General features: G+C 39.1%; 1 protein-coding gene across 6 annotated transcripts in view; it reads left to right on the top strand.

Annotated features, from left to right (window-relative positions):
- znf423 (zinc finger protein 423) overlaps positions 1 to 11980 on the top strand; it is a 376444-nt gene extending 364464 nt beyond the window's left edge. For 5 of the 6 annotated variants that reach the window (XM_043706939.1, XM_043706936.1, XM_043706935.1 and 2 more), the window contains 2 exons: positions 7947 to 8031; positions 11348 to 11980. In XM_043706939.1, coding sequence (XP_043562874.1) covers positions 7947 to 8000 — 54 coding nt within the window. In that variant the 3' untranslated portion in view covers positions 8001 to 8031; positions 11348 to 11980. The remainder of the gene's footprint in view (positions 1 to 7946; positions 8032 to 11347) is intronic. The other variant, XM_043706937.1, reaches the window with a different exon arrangement.
- The last annotated feature ends 5156 nt before the right edge of the window (positions 11981 to 17136 follow it).

The raw sequence follows: 17136 nt of genomic DNA, 5'->3' as shown, positions 1-17136 counted from the left end.
GTCAGTCACATTCGATCCTGGACATTTCTCCAGGAGTTCTTCAGGGTAGTGTCCTCACCCCAACTATCTTCAGCTGCTTCATCAACGACCTGCCTTCCATTAAAAGATCAGAAATAGGAATGTTCGCTGATGATACACAACGTTCAGCACCATTCACAACATACTGAAGCAGTCCATGTTCAAATGCAACAATATCCAGGCTTCGGCTGACAAGTGACATTTGCCCCATACAACAGCCAGACAATGATCATCACCAGAAAGAGACAATCTAACCACTGGCACTTGACATTCATGGTGTTATTGAACATCATTGAATTCCTCCACTGTCAACATCCTGAGGTTACCATTGACCAGAAACTCAACTGGACTTGCCACATAAACACTGGCTACAAGAGCAGGTCAAAGGCGAGCAATACTGTGTTGAATAACTGACCACCTGAAAGCCTGTCCATCATCTACAAGACACAAAGAATGTGATGGAATACTCCCCAATTGCCTGGATCAGTGCAACTTCAACAAAACTCAAGAAGCTTGACACCATCCAGGAGCACCACTACCTGCAAGGTCCCCTCCAAGCCACTCACCATCCTGCCTTGGAAATATATCACCATTCCTTCACTGTTGCTAGGTCAAAGTCCTGGAATTCACTCCCTATTGGCATTGTGGGTCAATAAGACACTCACCATCCTGCCTTGGAAATATATCACCGTTCCTTCACTGTTGCTAGATCAAAGTCCTGGAATTCACTCCCTATTGGCATTGTGGGTCAATAAGACACTGGTGGACTGCAGAAATTCAAGAAGACAGCTCACCATCATCTTCTCAGGGGCAGCTAGGGATGGCAATAAATGCTGGCCAGCCAACAATACCACTTGCCACAAATGAATAAAAAAAATCTTGGGATAGGATTTCCCAGTATGTTTTCCTGACTTCCAGCCATAATTTTGGATGATCAGTTAAAATGCTGAGAGAATGTTCTCTATTCCTGCTGTAATCACAGAGAGATGAGGCAGAGGAAGTAGCCACAGAAAGTCTGACCCTTTGTGTTTAATATTCAGTTGTTCCCCTACAGGAGATTCAGCAATGTCTGTTGGGTAGTTTCAAAATGAACAGAACCTTGTGCCTTCCAGCAAACCTCTCTTGGTGCTGGAACATTTAATTGAGTGGCAAGGTGGAGATCCCATCTCCACAGCTATTAAGGCCCTTAAATGAGGAATTAATCCAATCAAACACCTTATAGTTCTGCTGCTGTGAGTGGTGGGAGGATGCTCATCATTCAAGGAGCACAGCAAGCAAACTCTTGCAGGATTTATTTGTGGGTTCCTGGAGTGTGGGATTGAGGGCAGAGAAGAATGGGAAGTCCCTTGAGAGGCCTAGCATCTAGAATGGGACAAAACCTCAGATAGCCATCCTACCACCCATGTTTCTAGCCCCCTCCCATCTTGCCAGCTATCGTCACCTGTGCATGGGCCCCGTCTCATCGACATATGCAGTACTGAAAGCAGCCACCAACTTATCAGTGGTGCTGAGAGTAGAAGTAGGCTGTGGGCTTCTGATATCCAGCAACTCTCAGCAGACAGGACCCTGCCTCTCGGATACTCAATCCCAGAGGAATGTGTTTTCTTGTCCTGTGAACTGCCTGAATGGTACAAGGTGCGGAAGGATTTTTTGAACAAAGGCAGTGAGGGGCTCCTGCTGCCCCTCCAACCACTGGTCAAGACTCCCTCACCCAGTGATATTCTACCCAGTGTCTTATTGGACTTATCTTTTTGGTCTTGCCATACTTAATTTCTATCGGCTGCATCTTCAAAGGCATCATTTAATGTGGGGTGTAATTTGACATTGAATGGTTCATTGCCTGATCCCCTTGCAGAGTATTTTGCATAATGATCTTTCCTGTGTGATCAGTTAGCAGCACCCAGCAAAGGAAATGTTAGACTATTTGGGGCCATGTTTGCAACACCCAGCACTGGTCAGGCTTTGTTTCCAAAAGAATGGGTTCCATCAACAAGATGGATTCCTCAATGTGACTTTAGGTGAGTGCTGGGCAATTCATTTGAGGATGTAAACTTGTCATTTGTTTATTTGATAGACTGTTGGCTGAAATTGGGCATTATGGCCCAACTTTTAAAAGGAGTAGGTGTAACCAACAATTGTGTAACCATTTGCAGCCACAATTAGTGGCAAGTGGTATTTGTTGGATATTGCCAAGTTTTGAGGAATAATAACAATTGTGACATCTGGTGGACAGTCAGAATAAGACCTCACTGATAGGTTAACTGGGGAGTCACATGATTAGGTGAGACCTGACTTTTATCTTCTCAAAAGTCCCATGTTGTTACATGCTCCAAATGATAGACACACATACCAGCTTAATTTTGATTGGATGTCAGTAGCTGTTAGTTATTTACACAACTTAACAGAATTTTAAGAGTTATGTTGTTTAGTAAAATAAATGGTTTACAATTTAAGAGAAAATAGACCTTCTATTAATATCTAATTATGTTAGAAAACCAGTCTTGTTGTTATTACATAGATTCCTAAGTCATAGTTGACTGTTTTAATGCAAATTGCCAACCTGTGAAAGAAAAATAAGCCCAAATCCCATAATGATTTTTTTTTCATTTACATCAACCATTTATCTTGATAATTGCTATAAATGTTTTTGAACAATTTACATCAAAAATTAGTTGGAGAAGAATTTTTATTAGATTCTCCATATGAAGGTTTTCCATCATGCCAGTGATCACAATGACGTAGTTCAACTGATGACTGGTAAAGTGTAATGTCCAGACAATTGTTCAACTGTATTATAAAAAAAACTGACACCTGTCCTCAAACTACCAGCTCCTACATAAACACCTTTATCTCTAAACTACTTGACTGTATTGTTATCTTGCAGTTCAGTGACTGTCTTTCCAATGACTCCATGTTTGATCTTTACAATAAACCTCCCTTCCCATGGTTTAAGCAAGTCGTGAACGATAGTAAAATATATGGCGCATTCGCCTTTTTTTGTCCTCCTCATCCTCTGTGCAGCTCGTGGCACAGTTAAACACATTATCCTCTCTGCTATTGTTCAGTTTGGGGGAACATCACCGGGAATCCTAGCTACAGCCTACCAGTGTCGAGAGTGTGGTGCTGGAAAAGCACAGCAGTTAAGGCAGCAGCCGAGGAGCAGGAGTCTGCAGTCCTCACTTTCTCCAACAGCCTTCCGGTGCCCAGCAGGATCCAGGAGGGAGATTGTGGGCCCTGGCACTTCTCTGTCTCTCGAGCCCCTTTCTTTCCCCATCCTGACAGCCTTTAGCACTCTTCCCCCCCCCCCACATCTTTCAGATTTGAGAACAGGGAGCAAAATGTTACCTTTTGAGCTTTTCTGCTTTTTGATTTCTCGGTTGCTACTTTCTCATTCTCATGTAGTTGCGCTGTAACATTACCTTGAGTACTTGACATAGAATTGGAAAAAATCATCAATATCCTCAGCAAGTACCAACATTCCATTAAACTTAAGTACACACAAGAACAGATTTTTTTTCTTGATTCGATTATATTTAAATTGACACAAGACAAGAAATAGAAGTTTTTTTTCAAAATAACTAACACGGTGCTACACAGAAAAAGCTATTGCCCTAAGCACAACTTTCACAGACTGATGAGATCATAGCTATGGCTTTCCACCACATGTGCAAGAAGCTGGAATATTTTAAACACACAGTTGTTACTCCATTGCCCATCCCTAATTGCCCAGAGGGCAGTTAAGAGTCAACCATATTGCTATAGGTCTGGAGTCACATGTAGGTCAGACCAGGTAAGGATGGCAGTTTCCTTCCTGAAAGGACTTTAGTGAATCAGATGGGTTTTTCCAGCAATTAGGAATAGTTTCATGGTAATTATTAGACTTTTAATTCCAGATTCTTCATTGATTTCAAATTCCACTGTCTCCTGGCAGTGCATGCACTCATTCATATTGCAGTGGTGTGTCAGTCTGGATCTCTGCAGAGGGGAGTTGAACCCTTAACCTTTTTAAGGCAGAGGTGAGAGTACATCCACTGAGCCTCAGCTCTTCATGTCTTAGCCCACTGTCCAGACCCCCTCCAAATTTAAGTATTTCAAAGCCTTCTGCTGTCCTCCACACTTTATAAACCTCAATTTCACCCAAAACTTTACAGCTTATTACCTAAACTAGAGTAATTCTCATCTCTCTTACCTATCTGATCACTGATCGGCATTGACATCTCAGTCCCCTAACATTTCTAATTTAAGTGTTGCGTTCAAGTGTCTTAATGACCTCAGCCAGCCCCACCCCTGCCACTCTCACCATCTATCTCTATAATCTTCTGAAAACCTATTATTTGCAAAGAATCTGTTTTTCCACATGACCTGTAATATCCCCATTCTCTGCCAAACCACCTTGGCCATATTCACCAGAATTTCTTCTCTAAATTTTTATACTTTCTTTAAGATCTTCTGTAAAATATACCTCCTTGGCCATGCTTATAGTCACTTCCTTCAAATAGCTTCACCAATGCCTTAGTGTCAATTTTTATCTTATTTTCTGCTCTGAAGTGTCTTTTGCTATTTTCCTACATTAAAGGCATTGTTTTAGGCAAGTTGTTTTTAAAATTAGCAAATGGTGAAATCTTGTTCTGTTTAAGATTTTAATTATAAAGCGTGTCTACAGTTCTCAACAGTTCAAAGGTTTCATAATAAATCAGGTAACATATCTTGCTTGATATGTAGTGTGCTGACATAATGAACAAGAAAGGGATGGAAAAAATCCTGACATGTTTGGAGAGAGAAAATCAACGTAGTGAAAACAATTACCATACCATTAAATTAGGTTGCTTTGAACTGTCAATATGTCTGTCTCCTAAATCTACACTAATTGTTTAAAGTGCATTAGGTATTGCTGTATTGCTCTGAATGGGAAAGGAAATATTACGCTGCAAATCACTATTTGTCATATATGGTATTTTTGAAAAACGAATCTCCTTCCCAAACAAGACAAGTGTCCTTCATTGAGTTAATATAGTTTCTTTTTCAAAAAAAAGATCAATCACGGGAATAACCCTTTAATTTACCAATGGTGAAAAGTGCAGTAGGTCACATTATCATATCATTTGCATGTGGCACAGATCCAGCTCTGTACTGCAGAAACTGACAAAACACCAATTTCTGGCACAAGGACATCTACTCACAGCTGGCATCAAAATTACACCATTTCTCAGAAAACAATAAGCGACTATATTAAAGGGGTACTGCATTCATCTATGTTTTTAATAATCTCCAGTTTTATGAAAGGGAGATGTCAACTATTATTGGTGTACTTCAGTCACCATTACTAAACTATTGGCTCAAAACAATTTGGAAGCAGGATTTCTGTCTGAAACCCAATGTACGGTGATGTTTTTAAGATCTGCCTCTGTGATGTCACGAATGGACAAATATTCTGGCTCCAGCTACTGTTTCAATTCATGTCGTCACTAGATTAGGAAGCCAAATAGTTATATTGCTGCTTCCTGTACAAATTGTATGTTCCCTATTTGCTGTAATTAACAATTTGCCTTTGTTCTTTTTGGGACCTTGCTGTGTGCAAATTGGCTGTCACATTCCCTACAATACAGCAGTTGAGTATATTTTAAAAGTACTTAACTGTAACTCACTCAGGAATATCCTGAGGTTATAAAAGGTCTTGCAGAAGGTTCTTGCTTTTTGATTTATTTAATTCTGGATTGAAGCATTTTTTTCTCCACCAGTCAGAAATATATAGATATTGTATTGAACAGGATAGAAAGAAAATTTATTTTGCTTCTTTAACTTAATTTATTTTTGTTCATTTAAGCATACAAATTAGGAATGCCCCATTTGGCCCCTCCAGTCTGCTTTGTTTTTTATTAAGATAATGGGTTGATCTGATTTGGGCCTTCAATGTCTTTTTCCAGCCTATCCCTGACACCAATTGATTCCCAAAATCAGTCAAGAATCTATCTCCCTCTGCCTTATAAATATTTCGTGTTGCTGCCTGCCTCCATGGCTTTCTTGTGAAGAGAATTCCATCGACTCTCAATAAAAAAAACTCATCTCTTTATCATCTTGCCTATCCTGTGCATATTTTCCAAACCAAAAGTTTTTTATCCACTCCTAATGTGTCACTAGTGCAAATTAGTAGTACCTAGAAGTTGTAGCCACGATAAATTCATAAATTATCATTCCTGGGAGGAGCTAAGTGACCAGCTCTGATAGCAAAGCTGCATGAGAATGTTTCAGTTTAGAAATGTGAACCTACTCTTAGGTTGAGTTCAGTTTCTCTCAGGGAACCATCACGTATCTCAGATGAAATGCAACTAACTATTGAGTGGTATGTAATAATCCTATTTACTGCTTATCAAGATCTAACATATCTTCTGCTGAAGACTTCATATGGTATCCTTCTCCACATGGCATCAGTAACTTATACTAATACAAGCAGGAAGATTGAGGTCACTCTGATCCTCTTAGTCTTACAAATCAGCAACTTTAAGGATCTTTTGTTATCTATCACTGGAATTTCCCAGAGGCTTAGCCAAGATTGAAACATTGCATGTCGAATTGCAGATGATGGGCAGAATCTTACGCCCTCCCCTTGGCAGTGTGGTTGCAAGGGGCATTTAATCAGATAGAGGATTGGTGGGTTGGGGCCCCATCTACAATCTGATTATATCCTAAAGATGGCAGAAAGCTTGTCATGTAGGAGATATGGCAAGGAAACCAGTGTGGGTGACCTGCGGACTCTCTGGCATAGCCCCGGTTCAAAAGTGCTCAATGGTTGATTGAGGGACCCAGAATTGCAAAGGAGGGATAGTACTGCTGAGAGCCAACCCCCTCCTTCCTTATTACTGACCATACACCCTGCTAGTTCTGTGGTCACATTCATAAAATCCGTACAGTGTGGAAGCAGGCCATTCAGCCCATCAAGTCCACACTGACCCTCTGAAGAGCATCACACCCAGACCTACAGTACAACCCTGTTCCTGTAACCCTGCATTTCCCATGGCTAATCCACTTAACCAACACATCCCTGGTCACTATGGGCAATTTAGCATGGCCAATCCACCTAACATTGCTGAAATGATAAAATTATAACAAGATTAAAGTTTCATTGATTTTTTTATGTACAATTCAGTTCAAGGAAAATCCAATTTTCCGTTAGTTGACATAAAGCTTGCTAAAATTTACGAAAGAAATTTATTGCTGGTTGTCACCTAAATCAAGATGTTATTACAATGTCACCAGCTTGACAGTGACTTTGAGCATTTGAATAGCTTTTCATTGTGGCCTTCAAAGATGATGTAACATGTCATCGCTTTAAGGAGCTATCCTGAGAATTTTGGTCCAAAATAGCATTTATCTTTTTAAAGATAGGATTTCTCAGATGGCTGGTCCCACTGGGTACCACAGTTGTCCAGTGTTAGGTACTGGGACAGATGTAGTGGTGATGAGTTTTGTATATCTGTCTCTATACAATGCACTACCAGGAAAAGCAGGTCAGGCAGCAGGAGGAGCGAGTGCACAGCTGCAGTTTCCCAAACTGGCTCACTTCCAAGATGGTGGGTTTGCCATGGGGACAAGCAGAAATCTAATTGTCTCTGTGGATTTTTTTTTAAGAAAAGTAAAGTTTATGATAACTGCTGTTTCTTTTTGTATGTTGTTACCAGTGCAGATGCTGGATTATTACCATGTTAAATTCTTGTTTGATACAGACAGTTATTTTAATTGCTATAATTATCATGTTTGAATAGGACAAATTGAAGTAAAAGTGTTCAGCACCGATATCTGTTTCATACCACCTGAGTGTTTACAGTAGCATGATGAAAGTGGCTATTAAAACTAGATTGGTATAGGAAGTTCTACTTTGTTCTCTTTAACAGCATTACAGTGAACTTTTTGCCTTTTGTACTATTATATAGAGATTTGAAACCAGTATTTTACCCCATATAATAATAAAAAGAGATGTCAGATAAAGAGCCTGAGGACTATTTGCTATTCCACGAAGTGAGTATAACAAACACAGTTGCCTGTCTTAACATCTTTTGCTTTTTGAAACTTCCTCCTTCAATTTTGGGCTTGTCCCAGCATCTCATTTGTTGTTTATTCCAATTTTATTAAAGAAAAGATAACAATGTCAACATGCTTCAATGTAGTGCAAATCAAGGTTTTTCATTTTTTTGTTCTTATTTGAAATTTCTGCATAACAAAGGCAATTCAAACAGCAAGTCAGGTAAGCCAATGAGAAAATGCTGCACATGTTGAATTAGGCATTCCAGGTAGGCATAAGCAGCAAATGGCAGTGTTTCTCAATGAAGTCTCTAATGCTCACTTTCTGTCAGAATATTTGTAATGGTATGGTTCCAAAATTAAGAGCTGAAGTGGATTTGTGTCAGTTTAGATTACAAATTCCACTGACTTTGTATGCAAAATGGATGTGGTCCTTATTTAAATCCGGAATAAATGTCTGTTCGTAGATACTTAGCTTACAACAGTTGACATGCATTTAATGCACAATCACAGATAAACCTTTCTAATTATCTGGATAAACAGCTCCTTACTTGCATTATTATATGGAAAGATTATGGCCTGGAGTTTCAGTTTTATGCACAATTACTTACCTGGGCACAAACTACACCAGAAATTGCACAAGTTTTTAAGAAGTGTTTCCTCTCTATTAAATTTCTGCTCAGACTCATTTGTGTACTATTGAAGATCCGATTTCTGGTGCTCTCAGACGATATTTCACAATGTAGTTTTATTTTAAAAATCTAGAAAAATTAGGTGGGTTGGTGTCAGGACAGATACCATACTTCTCTACCTCTGGCCCAAGTGACTTCTGGATGAGAAGGTTCAAAGGCAACTGTCTCGCTCTGCTACCACTTTCAGACCCTCTAGTTACTCAAGGACCACTTAAGAGCTTATTCCCTCCTGGGCTGCAATTATTTCAATCCTAGGTGGAACAAATAAGAGATGGTATAACTGACTGATAATCCTGTGCAAGCTGCCCATTAGCTGGAGAGCTGCCCTATAGATCTGCAATATCTTTTGCATGATTAAATTTAGTGTGTGTAGGGTAGGGCATTTTGGCTTCCGACATAGAATCCACCACTGTTGCTTCCAACCGCAGTAGCTGCTTGTGACCCCTGCCTCCCAAAAAAACGTCTGCATGTTCCTTCCACACTTGTCGCTCGTTGCTCTTCATCTTGGGAAATTCAGTACTGGCAGCAGCCACACCTCCACCATGGTGCTACTGAATATTGGAGCTGCTGCCCTCTAATTGATTGGCATCCTGCAGGCAACTGGGGCGTCCCATTTTGGGGTCCTCAGCATCTTCGTTGGTGTTCACTAAACTGCCTGCTGAGGACACACAGGTGCTTCAGTGCTTTTGTAAGCAGCATGCAAGACATCCAGACATGCATGTTTTAGTACATTTTATTCAAAGCTTTCAAAGTTCTTTGTTACAGAAACATGCTCAAATTTAAGAGTTTCCTTGAAGGCTGCAGATGGCACAATTAGAAGTTTGCATTAGTACTTAATTCAAACTTTGATCCATGGCCAATCATTCGTGGACAGTCAGCTTCTGTTTGATGGTTTTTAAATCAGTGTGGAAGATCATTGAGACTTGATTTTATTGGACATTTTTTGCCCCTAATATTCTGTTGTCCTTTGTGGTAGTTTGCCCTATTTCACACAAATTGGGCTGAAAAAGCTGTGCAATTTAGCAAAAACCTAGACCAGTGTGTAAATAATCCTGACCTGTGAAATAACCCTTTAATCACTTCTAATCAAAATTCCAATATATGACAATTGTCATTCTCATGCTCACCTTACTGGATCAACATAATGTATTTCTGCAATGTTGACATTCAATAATTTGATCTTTTTCTGCTCACCCTTGATGTGAGACTGTTTAAGAGACAGAAATCCTGCACAATAGCTGAAGAAAAAGTTACTGTTATTTATTTAATTGTTTATTATTTACTATAATTTCCCAGCAGTCAGATTAATTGCAAAGTTTTCAACATTTAAACTTAAAATTGTGTCATCTAAAAGAATGGAGTGAAATAACATAGGGATTCAAAACTGAATATTTACTCTGGTCAGCTTCTTAAAACCCTTTTTATATTGACACTTGGAAGTTAGATTGAGCCCAAAACATGACCTCCATTTGACAATATAAATCTCCTGAATTATGAATGTCAAACTGGTGCTGTTTTTAAGTAAACTCACCTCAGGAGTAGGTCTCCTGCTAATACTGATTCAGATGCACAAAAGCAGTTTAAACTGTAGGCGGATTTGCTGTGAACCATTTTTGCCTTCAGTATATACTTTTTCTGTTCGTACATTTTTGTATGCATATTCATGTATAGTTAAACATTTACATGTTATGTTATATTAATTGTCCTTGTAAGCAGCTCAATTTAACAGGCCATATTAATGGAGGAGTCAGTTGCACTCGATGTCATTACTATAAGTCCTGACACCAGATTATAATACTGGATCACATTACAATTACAAACAATGAAACCTGAACTGTTCAGCCAGTATTTTGATATGAATAAATTAATATTTATAAAAATCAGATTGGAGACTGTTAATCTTTCTTTAAACGCATCTGGTCAACTTTTTATAAACCGGAAATGCATATATGTGAACCAAGATTGGTTCTATTATGAGAAATCATACAAAATTGAAATGAATTAGGGATTTTGTGTTTCTTAAATGGAATATTTAAATGAAGGAAAGCTGACCAAAAAAGCATAGGTATTGTGCTTCCCTCTTCTGGTAGAAAGACAGAATTTGCTGAACATTGACAAAAAGCATCAGATCAAAGATAGCACCAAAGAGTTATTCTTTGATTTCAATGTTTGGAACAATAATTTAATAAATCGTTCCATGTCTGTAGAGTTACCCTCCACATGACTATCAGTTTGTTGCAGAATTAAGTCAAAAATACTTTGACACAGATTCAAACAATTTTTTTTTAAATGGATTTTAAATCTCAAATTTAACATGATCTATTTTTAGAGTTCAAACAGACTTACATCTCCTGCAGTTTGTATTCATTTGCAGTCCTGTCCAATGTAATATCATTATTACAAAACAAAGGTGTATGTCATACCAATTGATTATAAGGAATTATTATGTGTTCAGTCTTGCTCTTGTTAAGCTAATGAAATTGGAACCTAGTGCAGCTAACAGTTACTTTTGTCTCTGTGCATAAAGCTAAGTTGTACAAATTTTACATTATCTGCAGTGAGCCCTGGGTGGATATGGACACGTGTAATTTATCCCTTATGGGGTTTTTTTGTCTTTCCAGAACCACATGATGAGTCAGCACGCACAGTAAGGTGTCAGCACTGCGAGACATATTCTCTGCAGAAGACTCGACAGAGACACAGTGGGAGAGAACTTTTGAACATTACATCCAATCAAAGTGTCATTTGAAACCCAGATGTAAAACTAATGATTTGGCCATGAGGCACTGCTATTATAAGCAGTTTGAAATGAATATTAATGTAACAGATTAAAAGTATTCTATGCTCAGTATTTTTCTGTCCTGCTTTTAACTAGTGAGTTCACAGCTTTTGCTTCTAATCAGAGTTATAGTGTGTTAGAAACATCAGCTTTGTTGCTGTTGTCCTTTGTTGCTTAATGTAGTAAGCTAATAGATGTCAAGATAACTAGATGTATTTTGTTAATACTTGCTTTTAAATGCAGAATTAGCCAGTTGTGATAACTGTGATGCGCTAGCTTGCCATTGTCAGAATTTTTTTTTCCCTTTTTGTCAAAGAAAGATGTTTTAATTGAATTGACCGGTTCACAGTACAATGAAAGATTATGTAAAGAAAAACAATGATTACAGTGCAACTGGATGGTGTTTGCTTATAAAATGTGATTTACCTGATTGCAATAACTAGGACAGTATAATAAAGGGAAACCACGCACTTGATCTGTCTTTGTATTTTGTGTGAATGCATGTGTTGGTTATTGTTCTCTTTCAGTCTAGCAGAAGGTCTTGACCACAGTAGAGTGTATTAATCATCAATGCACATAATGCAATACATTTTAGTGTTACACAATAGCTAATATTAGAGTAGTCATGCAGAGATTATATGATTAACTTTATAATTTTGGTCAGCTTGGTGTCGTAGCACACTGCATGTCGTGGAGGACATAAACCCCTTGCACACAATTTAATATGACTGTGCTTCCCTTTATACTATACCAGAACTCCCTTATGTTTTTTAATTCACCCTAGAGATGTTCAGTGAAATTGAGGTCAGGTTTGTCTCCAACTTATTTCAGTAATGGTTCACTGTAACCTCGTTTCACAATGTTAAAGGCACCATAACTGGAAGATGTTGTTTTTATTGCACACAACTTGCACTGTTTTACAGGGTACTGCCTCGAACTGAAATATTGCAACACTAGTAGAAGTGGAGGAAGTATTGGATTTGAAATGGTAGGATGTAATGTAGGTAAATTATATTATTGAATTTTCTGTTGCAACCTTATAATGGTTTATTTGTCCTGTGTTTTTTTTCTTGCCCTAGTTAAACTTTGTATGGAGATTTGTATATGGTGTTATGGCAATTTATAAAAAGCCAACCACAAGAAAACCTATTGGTTATGGATTCCCGTCTTTTTAATCAGCGTTTCTGTGACCCTTTCCCAACTACATTATTTCATGAAAACAATTTTTACATGAATTATGAATGATTTATTAAAAATGAGTAATTCAAATTATAATTTTCATAAACCAAAGACTGCACAATTCCTTTACAATCAGGATAACTAAAACGCTTTGACCTTAGCTTCTTTTAGATTGGGTAGAGATGTTAATGAACTGAATCCTCTTGCTTGGTTTTCTCTCCATCAAAATTTCAGTCCTTCTGGAAAGATCAAATGTATACATCACTTAATTGTATTATGTAAGTGTGCAAACTAGACCATGCAGATATTGCCTTGGCTTTCTTACCTCCTCTGGATAAATATTTGAAATTTGGATTTACAGCTTTGAAAATCACAGACTTTTGTGAAGTTACAAAAAACATTTCCTATTGTACAACTCCTCATTTGTTTTTTCTTCCAAACTTTCCACGCTGCCAGCATTCCTTAGAAAAGACGAGCAAGGCACCTGCTATTCAGACTCCACCTTTCCTTCCTACATGCAAGATGCGTCAGGGTTCATATTGACTCATACTTCTATTCACCTGTGTTTCCTGCAGCTGACTTGAGATTAGGATGTCTTGTTAAGTTAACCTTTGCTTAGTTACACCATGGATCAGTATGTTATGTAGGAAGTGCTTAAGTAGTAAACCAAGAGGTGCCAGGGTAATTGAATGTGTTTCATCAACACAGTTTAGTTAGTACATCATCAGCTTGTGCCACTACAGATCATTGCTGTCGATTTTCTAGTTTAGCCTGAGTTGCAGGTGAATTTTTCCAGCAACAGTTAGGCTTACAAAATTCAGTCCTTATTTTTGGCATGGCATGTGCCATTTCAAGTCCAGGTTGGTGCCTGCGGTGCATGCACATAAATTTGACTAGGTAATAACAAGGACTGCAGATGCTGGAAACCGGATTCTTGAGGCAGGCCATGCCAAACACCATTTTGTTCAGGGCTTTAGTGTGCACACAGGGAGTGCTCACTATAAACATGTAGGCTAGGTTATTTGGAATGTCTGATTTGACGTCAGCATTGCCATTTTAGAGCTCAGCACTCCCAGTAGGTACCATTTCTTAATCACGGACAGCTCAGCATGCATTCAGCAGCAGGATTCCAACCCTTCCTCCACTCGCGGACTAACTACCACTGCTAACTACTTAAAGAGATCATTAGTTTCTTAATAGATTAGTTGTTTATTGATTTCTACTGGCTGGTTCTGAAAATGTTAAAGTGTTTGATGGTTTCTAGAGTTCTTGAATATTGTTACAGTCTGCAAGGCTGAGCTGAAGTATACTGTCAAGATTTTAAATGTTTTGCATAAGCAACATGCTGTGTGACTCAATGACAGATGAAGATGAACGTGCTTGGAGGATTGTCAGATGTACCTGAAACTGAAGTCCAACTGGTTGAGAATTCAATGCAGGACTTGCTGAACACAGAAGCAGTATTTCAGACATACAAGGCTGAAGTATTTGCAATCATCTTCAGATGGAACTGCTAAGAGGTTGATCCATTTGAACATTCCCTTAAGCTCATCGCCATTATAGATTTCATCGTTGAGTCAGTTTGATAAGTTTCCACATGGTTTCAAAAATGAGGTGAAGACATTGGATATTGAAGCACCAATGGAGTCTAGCAGCATTCCACCTGTAGGACTTAAGATATATGTTTGACAACCAGCTACACTTGTAACTGAGCTACTTCGGAGGTACAACATTTGCGTCTACTCAGCAGTGGGGAAAATTTTACAGGTATATACTGTCCACACAAAAGAGGACATATCCAATCTGGCCAATGACTGTCCCTACAGTCCACTGTCAATAATCCGCAAAGTGATTTAACCAGGGAACATATTGTCAAAAGTCTTAGTGGCACTTACTCAGCAGTAACCTGCTCTCTGATGCTTAGATTGGGTTCAATCTGGAATATTCAGCTGTGTACTCATCACTGCCTTGGTCCAAACATGGACAATGGAGCTGAATTCTAAAGGTGAGATGAGAGTGATGACCAAGGCAACAAGACAGTTTTTGACCAAGTGTGATATTAAGGATGGAATACTCTCCTCTTCCCCAGATGAGTGCAGCTCCAACAAGACTGAAGAAGCTTGATACCCTCCAGGACTAGATTGGCACCTCAGCACCAATTTAAATATTCACTCCCTCCATTGCCAACACATAGCAGCAGCAATGTGTAACCTTTACAAAGTGTAGTGCAAAAACTAACCTAGGCTGCTTCAGCAGCACCTTGCAAACCCACAACTCTTGCCATCTGTAGAGAGAAGGGTACCGATAGGTGGGAAAATGAGGCACTTCCCCTTCAAGCCATGCACCAATCTGACTTGAAATTTTATCCCCATTCCTTCAGTGTTGCTGGTTCAGAATTCTTAAACCTTCCTAACAGAACTGTCACTATCTCAACCCATCATGGATTGCAGCAGTTCAAGAAGGCAGCTTACTACTTCTCGCTCAAGACTGATGAAAGATGTGCAACAATTGTAAGCAAAAGGTGCTGGAGAAGATCAGGTCTGGCTGCATCAGAGGAGAGAGAGACACTGTTAATCTTTCAAGTTTCAATGATGTCTTCTGAATGCTTTCTAAAGAAGAGTCATTGCACTTGAAATTATTTCTCCCCACAAACATTTCCATTTCTTGCACTTTTTGTTTATGTTTCAGATCTCCACGATATGCAGTACTTTACTTTTAATTAGAGTGCAAGAAATGCTGGCCTGGCTGGTGTAGCCTAAATTTGTGAAAGAATACATTTTAAAAAAAAACCCTTGGTTACATTAACATCCAAGGAAATCCAGTAAACTCTCCTCTGGTTGGAGTCATACCTAGCACAAAGGGAACTGAAATGACTGTTGGAAGCCAATCATCTCAGTACCATGACATAATTGCAGGATTTCTTCGTGTCTTTGAGCTAACCATCTTCAACTGGTTCATCATTGGACTTCCCACAAACATTAAAGTATTTGCCGATCATTGCATGGTATTCACTGCCAATCACAACTGCTCTGGCACTGTAGAATTTCATTCAACCAAATCAGCATAACATTCCAGCTTGGGTTTGATAAATGGCAAGTGGCATTTGTGCCACACAAGTGCAAGACAATAACCATGTCAAACAGAGACACTCACTGCTGCTCTCACTGAAATCCTGACCATTCTGGGTGTTGCCATCCAAAAACATAACAGTTTCAACTGCATCAAAACCATGGCTCCTGTTCTCTTCACTGAAGAGTATAAATACTGTGGTTTCTAGAGTTGGTCAAAGACTGCACATTCTACTGCTTGTAATTTACTCTTGACAATGTCTGCCCATCATCTACAAGTTGCAAAGGAAGAGTGTGATAGAATGATAACTTGCCTGATTGAATGTAGATCCAACACCACTTAAGTAGCTTGCTTTATTTGTATCCCGGTACAATACCTTATATATTCACTGATAGCAGTACCTCTGGGGTACCCTCTGCGCAAAGCAATACTGCAGTTCATCAAACCATCTTCACCTGCCTGACCTCTAACAACGCTACTAGTTCCTTCCCATTCACATGCTATCCTGGTGTGCAACTATCTCACTATTCCTTCAAGGTTGGATGGTCAAAGTCCTGGAACTTTTCACCCTAACAGCATTGGCATATACTGCTGGACGTAGACTCTAGCAGTTCAAGCAGGCGCACACCACTATCTTCTCAAGGGCACTCAGAGAGGGGAAACAAATTCTGGCTTTGCTAGTGACATCCACATTTTAAAATTGAGGAAAATAAATAGTATGCATTCCTGTTGGATGAAAACATAGCAGGGAGGATAATTAGAGACAACCCAGCAAGACAAGCTGCTGCAAGAAGGGGAGCAGTGTTCTCCTTAGTAGACCGTGTTCAGGACAATTTACCGACGTAAGTTTCAGTGAGGAACTGTGTGCGCTTCAGTAAAATGCTCTCATTGCGACATGCCATTTGTGGCAGCATTAAATGCCATCTGGGAGCAGGATAAGGACAGCATCCAATGTCTGTGAAAATGATATTGACTACAAGTGTTTGTGTATTGGGATCATCTGACGTTGGATCAGACTACAATACCATACAACTGTTACATGTAGGATGTCACTGAGGTTTGAAATTTATTCCAAGACTGATGAGTATGTTGCATACTCTCTCTCCAGAGAGAAGCAAGTGAATCAAGTACACAACTTTGGAAGGATTTGGTGTGAGGATCTAGAGAATAAATGTTAATGTTTGCTCCACTTCAGCCACATGCATGCCAACCACTGAGCAGTATGAGCAATAGTGATAAATTTGGCAGAGTGTTGCAACAATGATAAAATAACATATTCAACATTGAGGAAAAGGACTCTTGGTTTTTCCCTTAAGATCACAACGGCTGGATGCAAATCTTGTTGGTAAGTGGTGAGGGCCCTTTTTGCATGTGTTGACAGTA

This window comes from Chiloscyllium plagiosum, chromosome 17 (assembly GCF_004010195.1).
Source record: "Chiloscyllium plagiosum isolate BGI_BamShark_2017 chromosome 17, ASM401019v2, whole genome shotgun sequence".
Classification (NCBI taxonomy): Eukaryota; Metazoa; Chordata; class Chondrichthyes; order Orectolobiformes; family Hemiscylliidae; genus Chiloscyllium; species Chiloscyllium plagiosum.
The sequence above is the reverse complement of the archived record's forward strand: the minus strand, read 5'-3'. Positions and strand labels throughout refer to the sequence as shown.